Here is a 9,847-nt window from a genome sequence, read left to right as displayed (position 1 = left end):
GGTAAACCAAATTAGTTCCAAAGAACATTCAAGACTCACATTAGCCCAATGAAACACAAAGTTGGACCCTTAGCACGATTCAAGACACCAAATCCTACATGGATTCCTAACACACTGTTCTAGACATACGAAACATCAAGAAGACTCACAAATAGCCCAATAAATCAACATCGGGAGGTCAAAACATCAATACCGAGAAGAAAGAATCACGGGGAACAAATCCCTGCACATCACCAACAACGTTCCCCGCGGGTGAGGCCACGGGTGGGCCTCCACCCGTGGTTCCACCCGCGGGTAAACACCCGAGGTAACCACGTTCCTCGCGGGTGGGGCGGCGGGTAGGCCTCTGCCCGCCGTTCCGCCCGCGGGGTACACTATGTACTCCACAATTTCCCTTCGGGGAAAATCAACAACAAGGCCATGTTCAAGTCCAAAACACCCAAAATCTTACACACAACAATGATATGACTTGAACCAAAGAAATAGCCAAGCAATGGCATTCAAGAAACCTAAAAACAAGCTCTAAGCATGCATCATCACAAGATCATGCATCAAATCTCACAAATCACACCAAGAACAACAAGTAGAAGCCAAGAATAATCATTTAAGTAAGAAAATAGGTTGTATAGCATGGGTTACCTTTGTAGCCTAACAACTTCTTCTTTTCACCCTTTTAAGTCTTTTCGTAGAGCTCTTCTTCCACACCAACTTCTTACACAAGCCAAAACACAAGAAAGATTCTAACTTAGATAAAGACACCCAAAAGATGGCTAAAAACATTAAAAAGCTAAGAACCTAACCATTTCCTATGCTCAAGAAGAAGAAAGTAGGACTCTTGGTGAAAGATCTTGCAAGACTTGGGGGTTCACCTTCTTGCTTGAAGAATAAGCTAGGTTATTTTAGAGAGAGGCTAGAGTGTTTGAGTCTTAGGTTGAAATGATGAATGAAATGAGAATGTCTTGTTTGGGTAGCTTGAACCACAATCCATAGGTGAAAAGTCATTTTTACCCTTACTAAGGTTGGAAAGACAAGGGGACAAGGGCACAACTCAAGAAGCACAAGGTACACCCATTTGACTTAAGTGACTAGTCAAAATCTAGTCCCTCGACTATCAAATTTCAGAATTTTTAGAAATAGATTAGCAAAGAAATTTGGATTAATTCTTCAATTAATCCTCGTTTAGTATTTAGATTTACGGGGTGTCACAATTCGAACCCCACACTAAGGAAAACTTTTCCTTCCTTTCAAAAGCAAATATTCCTCTGATTTCCAAGATTAATCTTGTACTATCTTATTTTAACAAGCATTTTATTTTAGATTCATTTAAAAAAAGATTGTAGAATCATTTATATTTTGAAGAGGAAATTACACTTTTGGTCCTGTGACTATTGTGGTCTTGTTAATTTCAGTACTTGACTTTAAAAACTAACAATTTAGTCCTGTAACTATGCAATTTTTAACACATTTGGTCCTCCCGACTAAATAACCGGTCAAATGTTGCCGAAAAAACATAAATATTTTTAAATTGCTTATTCAGGGGGACAAAAGAGTCATTTCAACACACTTTTCTTCTTCTCCCTTGCACCTGCTGGCCGGAATTGGAGGAACTGAAACAGATTTTTTATTTTCGTCATCCAAATGCCATCAATCTTCTCTCATTCTTTTTGGTTTTCTTTCTTCACGATATACATTAGTAAAAAAATAATTTTCAAAATTTCAAATTGGTTGTTACAATTTTTGAACCACACATCAATTTCTGCTTTTAACCATTTTCAATGTCGACCAGACGATGATCGCGGCGGCTCCGTCGCCGAACAGCACCTTGCCACACACATACAAATTTACAGATACGTATAGATCTAAAGAGCAACAGAGACATAGGGATCCGAAAGCAATACCAATTCGATCAGAGGAGCAAATCGGTCGGAGGAAATCGGAAAACAATATGATTTGCGACGTGCTAAGAACACATCCAAACTCAGATTTGTGGTTCAAAACTGAAGCAAGGACTAGTCGGTAAAGCGGCTAGATATGCACTGAGAGTCTGGGACAGTGTGTATATAGGATTGGCCTCCTCTTTGCAAAGATTTACTCAAATGCCATGGAAGCTTACATGTGAATTCTTGTCTCCTGTACAAGATTATCTCCGCCGTGGCCATGGAAGATTAGCTCGTACAGTGTGTATATAGGATTATCTCGCACCACTGGCGGCTCTATACAGCACCGCAGCAAATTGTTGGACTATTGCAACGCTGTTCTCGCATCCGACAACGATGACTTCCCCAAATGGTTATCCGAAAGCGACCGGAAATTAATCAGCATGGTTATCCGATGATTTCCCCATTTTTTTAACGTAAAAATGACCGTTTTGCCCCCATGAATAAACAATTTAAAGACATTTACGTTTTTCCGGCGACATTTGACCGGTGATTTGGCCGGAAGGACTAAATGTGTTAAAAATTGCATAGTTACGGGACTAAATTGTTAATTTTTAAAGTCGAGTACTGAAATTAACAAGACCACAATAGTCACAGGAACAAAAGTGTAATTTTCTCTATTTTGAAGATAAGTCCATCTATTGCTTTCATCTTTATTGCTATAATGTCTTTCCTTTGTTTGATATAATCGTGAGTGAGTAGTTCTATTTAGGATTTGGGTGAAGGATGGCTTGAGATTTTAATGTATGTCTATTTGATATTCATTTCACAAAAGGGGGAAGACCCAATTTAGAGTTTCTCATGTTGTGAAAGCTTTTATGTATTATTGTGTTAAGGTGTGGTGCACAACATTTTTAGTACTAATTTTGGTAGGAAATTCAATCTCAATGAAAGTTGGAAATTGACATTTCCATAACCCCCTCTTGCAATCCCTTGATCCTCTATAAAAGTAGGGAATTTAGGGACTTTGGAATACTTGGCTTATTGTTGGGAATTGATGTATCACAAAAGTGGAACAATCCTATTCTTTAATTCGAGCTGGCTCGATCATGAAAGTGACTTATAATCCCCAATTACTGTTTGCAATCTTGCAACCCAAAGTTGTGGTATTGTCCTCCCTTAATTCTTTAGGTCTTGACATTAGAATTGTATATGTTTCTTCACCCCAAATCCTTCAATTCCTTTTCATTTTTGCATTGTTATTTGTGATACTTGTCTTATCCTCCAAATTTATCATTGTTTAGCTTTTATTTGTTTATATTTATCCTTGTGACTACTCTTGTTCCCTCAAATATCATTTTGTGTTTGTCTCATATATGGATTAGGAATATGAGTTCGTCTCATACTAGGAGTAGGAGTGAAACAGGTAGACCCATTGTACAGGGATTAGATGCCTATAAATATATTGGTTGTATCCCTAAGGGGTTGTGTCACCACTATCACCATCACAAATAATAAGAGTATTGTTTCACTCCCGTGGATGTAGGCACTTTGCCGAACCACGTAAATCTTGTCTTCTTTACCTTACCTCCCATTGTTATTTTTTCTTGTTCTTGTTAATCTCAACAAATTGGTATCAGAGCACTGTTGAGATAACCAGTTCAAGTACACAATTCGAGGTATCAACGTTTGATGGTACAAGGAATTTTTGGGTTTTGGGTGTCTAGGGTAAAGGATTTGTTGTCATATCAGGGCCTTCTAAAAACCTTGAGGGCGGAAAATCCAGCAAATCTGGAAGAGGCTGATTGGAAGGAGTTGAAGAAGCTGGAAGCTAAGGACGTGGTACATGCTGATGACTCTTATTATAGTGAAGGTGATGTTCTAGCGGTAACTAGTAACAAGTTCGAATATTGTTTGGACTTGTTGGGCGTTTCTAGATGCTAGATGAGAAGGTGGTGAGGGGCGCTGTTGTGTTAGGAGTAACGTGGATACCAGGAGGGGACATGGGCCTGGTATGGGCGGACGCTTCAGGACAAAGCAGTTCGTGAACATGCACGGGGAAACGTTTGATGCGGTGCGTGTTGTTGACCAGTGGCAATTGCTGGTTAGTGGAGCATTGGGCAAGACACACAGGTTTAGTGTGACTTTGCAGGGACGCTGTTGTGTTAGGGGCAGCGTGGATACCAGGAGGGGATATGGATCTGGTATGGGCCGGCCTTAGTGTGAGTCACGGCTGGTATGTGCTGGGCTAATATGGCTTGGTGTGACGGATTGCTTGGGACAAAGCGGTTCGTGAACATGCACGGGGAAACGTTTGATGTTGCGTGGTGCGTGTTGCTGACCAGTGGCAATTGCTGGTTAGTGGAGCATTGGGCAAGGCACACGAGTGTGACTTTGCAGGGGCGTTGTTGTGTTAGGGGCAGCGTGGATACCAGGAGGGGACATGGACCTGGTATGAGTCAAATGCAGGAGGTCAGCTAAACGGGAGAGTAAGAATGAGTCGCGGCTGGTATAATAAGTCGACGGCTGAGGGGCGAATGGCTTGGGACAAAGCGGTTCGTGTACATGCTGAAAAACGTTTGATGCTGCGTGGTGCATATGGCTGGCTAGTTGGGATGAGCGTGGTTGTTCCTACCCATGTGTATATGTGAGATAAGTCTTTTTCTCCTAAGGGGCATAATTGTGAAGGTGGAGATGGTGAGATAAGTATTTTCTCCTAAGGGACATATTTGCTAAGGTGGAGATTTGTTGAGTTATCTTTTTCTCCTAAAGGGCATATTCGCCAAGGTGGAGATAGTCTTTTCTCCTAAAGGGTATATATGTGAAGGTGGAGATGTTGAGATAAATATTTTCTCCTAAAGAGCATATTCGTCAATGTGGAGATTTGTTGAGTTATCTTTTCTCCTAAAGAACATATTCGCCAAGGTGGAGATTGTTGAGTTTGTATCATATATGGATTAGGAATATGAGTTCGTCTCATACTAGGAGTAGGAGTGAAACAGGTAGACCCATTGTACAGGGATTAGATGTCTATAAATATATTAGTTGTATCCCTAAGGGGTTGTGTCACCACTATCACCATCACTATGAATAATAGTATTGTGTCACTCCCGTGGATGTAGGCACTTTGCCGAACCACGTAAATCTTGTCTTCCTTACCTTACCTGCCATTGTTATTTTTTCTTGTTAATCTCAACATATCACGTCGTCAGATTGACAAATATAAACCCCTTTATGTACTTTCAAAACTCGATCATTTGATTGTACTTTAAAAAAACATAACAAGTTTAAAGACAACAAATCTATATTAGAGTAAAATAATTAAATGAATACACATATTATAAAAGTCTCTTAATCAAGATCATTATATTATTTGATAAGAAGAAATTAGGGTTGTTAACAAACCGAATATAAACGAACGGAGGTTGTTCGTGTTTGTGTTCGTGTTCGTGTTCGTTTGTTAAGGTTTTTGAAAATCCTGTTCGCATTTATTTGTTAAGCGTTCTTTAACGTTTGCGAACATGTCCACGAACGTGTTTGTTAACGTTCGTGAACACGTTCGCAAACGTGTTCGTTAACATTAACGAACATGTTTGCGAACGTGTTTGTTAACGTTCATGAACACTTAATAAACAAAAACATGCACATGCTCATGATCACTATTTGTTCGTGAACAATAAATAATATAATATATATGTTTGTGAACATGTTCGCGAACATTATTAAACGAATACAAACGAGCTTGTTCACAAATATTATTAAAAGAACATAAACGAGCTTGTTCACGAACATCAGTAAATGAACACAAACGAGCTTGTTCACGATCTCTTAGCAAACGAGCTTACAATTGTTCAATCTATGTTCGTTTATTAATCGAGCTCTAAATTTTGTTTGTTAATGTTCGTTATCTTAACAAACGAACATAAACGAACGCTTACTGAACACAAACATGGGTAGTTTGCTGAAAACTCTGTTCGTTTATAAACCGAGCTCTAAATTTTGTTTGTTAATATTCGTTATCTTAACAAACGAACATAAACGAACGCTTACCGAACACAAACATGAGTAGTTTGCTGAAAGCTCCCTTCGCTAACCCCTAGAAGAAATGATGTTCTAAATGACATTGAATATGGATTTTTTGTTATTTAAAGGAGATGTCAACGAAACTTAATTATTATTAAAAGTTGACAAGTGATCATATATATGTGTTGGACTCCAATTCCTTTTCCCGACCTTCCTTACCTCGATCTAAATCCATAGATCAGATGCAGCCGACCTTTGCTTAGAGTGCAGACCGTTGAGGACAAGACGATTCTGAAACGATTTGGGTGAACGACACATATGAATGAAATTCCATGTCCTTGTCCAAATTCCACATAACTTCATGTTCCAACCCTACCCACACTTCTATTCCTCCATCTTCAGTATCCCAGAAAAGAGCCAAGTCCTCCAGTTTGTGACCCATGCCAATCCGTATTGGCTTGCCCCACCCAAAATCAACTTCGCCAAAGGGAAATTTACACACACTAGTTATGCCTAACATTTTAGTCTCATCTTTATTGTCATATTCCTTTGAATGGGCTAATATGGCTCTGAGATACCCACCCTCCACGTGCATTTCCCTCACGTACTCGTTTGTAACCTTATCGATGGCTTCCACCACTCTTCCTACAAGCGACTCGGCAGTAACCCGTTGGCCGGCACCGTCAACTACTTTCCACCCGGCGCGGGTCACTTGGTTGATGTTGCCTAGGCAGTGCGAAGGTAAGGGCGGGTTCAACTTCTTCCGCAAGTTCACCACATGTGTGAGCAAGTGCGCCTTGAGGCTTGGGTTTGCCAGTAGAGTTGCTCTTATCACCGCCGCCCAAAAGAACGCCGACAGCGCCTCCACTCGAGATGGACGACGGTGGTGCTTCATATCCGAGTGGTAGGACTGGTTCCTCCTCAGCTGCTCGATATCCTGCTTGCTAAAAACAAATCTTTTGGAGGTGTAGTGTTTTCTCTTTGGCGGCGCGACGGCGGCATTATTGGACATTGACTGCAGGAAGGTGGCGAATTTCCCCGGCGGGAAAATTGCGGTGGCGTCCAGGACGAGACCGCCGCCGGAATTAGTGGGTCCTTCCCCCCGGTTGATTGCAGCCAAGGTATTAAGCATTCCGGTCATCCCACCGGCATCCGCCACCCCGTGCCAAGTGCAGAACCCCACCGCAGTCCCGCCGGACCGGAACCTGTTCACCTGGACAGCTAACATTGGCTGGGCCGGATCAATGGCGTTGGGGTACGGATCAAGTGGAAGTAGCTGCCGTAGATGTTCCAGCTTCGGGTGCCGCCGGAGAAACTCCGCCAAATCAGTATTTGTAACATTCGCTCGGACGAAATCCGCACCCTCATCGTTGCAGTCGATCGTTGATCGATCTTTAATTCTTCCGGCCAGTGGGTACAAGACGGACAATGTCTTGGAGAGCGATTCCTTGAGCTCATCGTAATCGTGGCGACAAGGCCCGGCGCCGGAGTTGTAGAAGAAAACAAACGGGTGATAAAAATTTCCGACGAGCATATCAAGGAGACAAAGCTTGTGGGATCTCAAGGTTTGGGGAGTTGGCGAAGATGGCCTCACTTTCTCTTTCTGATAAACTTCAACTTTCAGGGCCATTATAGTATGGGTTTATTGAAAGCTTCAACTTAGTTTCTTTCATGGCCGCTCTATTTAAAACCAGGCAGTTCTGAAGCAATCATAACATTAACAATAAATAAATAAAAAACTACCGCATGTCTCCCATTGAAGTTATTTTTCTCAAAGCGTGAACAAGGCGGTAATATAATATAAGTTATTTAAAACCGGCATCCTAGATAACTTCACTCTAAAGCAATCATTAACTAAAAAAAATTTAGATCTCAAAAAAAATTTAAAAATTTAAAAATTATTCCCTCCCTCGCATTAACCAGACTCGATTGAAGTTATTTTTAAATTAATTTTTCATAATATTAAGTTTTAGAGGTTGGTTCAGGTGTGAAGTATCTCTCAAGTTATAGTGAAGTTAGATCTGAGCCGTAGGTCAAATCTAGGTCAACGGCTCAAATCAATAATTTTTTTATTATTTTTAAAAAGGGGTTGTTATAAAACCAGGATCCGGCTCATCTCTTCTCTTCTATGTTACTTTGGCAATGTCCATTAACTGATTACTGAAACATTATTGGAAAAGGATAATGGTTGTGTTTTGAGATTGCAAAAAAAAATAATAATAAATAAATAAAAAAAGGCGTGTCCACAATTAAAGAAGCAAACTGTAAAAAATGGCTCACATTAAGAAAGAAAACAATGCACCTTAAAAAGGAAAAAAAAAACACAATAAAAAGGAAAATAACGCACCTTAAGAAGGAAAATCACGCACCTAAAACTTAAGACCGACACACCTTAAGAAGCGAACAACGCACCTTAAGAAGGAAAAACAACGCACCTAAAGCTTTAGGCTGACGCACCTTAAGTTTCAAAACCTTACGCACCCTTATGAAGGAAAATCACGCACCTAAAGCTTTAAACTGATGACGCACCTTAAATTTCAACTGTTGACGCACTTTAAGCACACAACACAGTAATTACGCACCTTTTACACAAAAACCACTGCACGTAACTTAAATTTGACCTAGATGTAAAAAGATCAAATTTCCACTGCGTTTTCTTTTTTAAATTTGTGTTCAATCTGGGTTGTTGATTTTGATTAGATCAAGAGCTGAGATTAAACCCATCTGTGCTCCTAAAGCCTATTACCGCATTTGATCTCTATTCTTAAGTTTTGTGTATATATATATATAAACTACATTAAAATTACTATTAAGCACAAAAAATTAATTTTAAAAATAATTAAAAATTACTGAAGAAAATAAGCCATGAAGAAAGAATTAACTTGACCGATAAATAGTACATAGGACAAGTAAAATGGGACAGAGGGAGTAAAACGCATTCATGATTCTGGATTTCTGGTTTCACCTCTCCACACACACACACACACACACACACACACACACACACACACACATATATATATATATATATATATATACACAATGATTTAGTATATATTTTTTGTCACTGTTGATGTAATAAAATTACTAGTGTATTACTCTCCAGTCTCCACTGAAAAAATTATGCTATTATGAATTTAAATAAAAATTAGAAAAAATTTAAAAAATGTTACATTGTGTTGTAATTTTACCTTCTAATTAGCTCCGTTTCTGCATGATAGTTTTATGGTCATTTCTCGATTGTACATATGAATAAGATTGCAAAATGGAATAAAAGAGTAGAGTGAAAAGTAGAACACAAGATGTAGATCTTAAGAATACACCATCACCATTTCATTAAGCCTTGAACACACACACACACACACACACACACACACACACACACACACACACACACATATATATATATATATATATATATATATATATATATATATATATATAGGGGATCAAATGAGGTCATATATCTACATGAGGATTGTGGTCAATTATGCACCTTTGATACTTTGATTTTAATTAGATCTACGGCTCTTGTTTTTTTGGTTTCTTTTTGGGATTTTTTTGCCATTTTTGCCGCCAGTTTATTTTAGTGTCTTTTTAGTCTTTGCATGGTCTTTTTAGTATTTGCATTTCTTTTACCTTTATTTGTTTATTTTATTTTCGGTGAGCTGCATATTTTTAGGTGGATTAAGTATGATAATTAAGATTTCTTTTGATTTCCATGGTGATTTACCGTTATCTTTGTATTTTGTTGTCTATACTTTCAGTCTTGTTACTTCGTGTTCTCACAAAGATTGCCGACTCTTCATTTTCGTGGTTTTTTTTTTTTTTTTTTTTTTTTTTTTTTTGTGTATCGTTATATATGGGTTTTGTGCATAGTTATGTGGTATTCGCGTATAAGATAATCGGTGTGGTTGTGGTGTGGTGCTTTGGGTTTTGGGTTGTCG

General features: G+C 39.1%; 1 protein-coding gene across 1 annotated transcript; it reads right to left on the bottom strand.

Moving 5' to 3' along the window:
* Positions 1–6,072: 6,072 nt before the first annotated feature.
* LOC109158393 (vinorine synthase-like) lies at positions 6,073–7,530 on the bottom strand. The gene has a single exon (XM_019306302.1). It carries the CDS (start codon positions 7,528–7,530, stop codon positions 6,160–6,162), a length of 1,371 nt encoding a protein of 456 aa, XP_019161847.1. The 3' UTR covers positions 6,073–6,159.
* Between the last annotated feature and the right edge of the window lie 2,317 nt (positions 7,531–9,847).

The sequence above is a fragment of the Ipomoea nil genome, unplaced genomic scaffold (assembly GCF_001879475.1).
Source record: "Ipomoea nil cultivar Tokyo-kokei standard unplaced genomic scaffold, Asagao_1.1 scaffold2818, whole genome shotgun sequence".
Taxonomy (NCBI): Eukaryota; Viridiplantae; Streptophyta; class Magnoliopsida; order Solanales; family Convolvulaceae; genus Ipomoea; species Ipomoea nil.
This window is presented reverse-complemented; position numbering and strand designations above follow the sequence as displayed.

Excerpts from the sequence above, each read along its gene's own strand:
- LOC109158393 (XM_019306302.1), bottom strand. The coding sequence starts at position 7,530 with ATGGCCCTGAAAGTTGAAGTTTATCAGAAAGAGAAAGTGAGGCCATCT.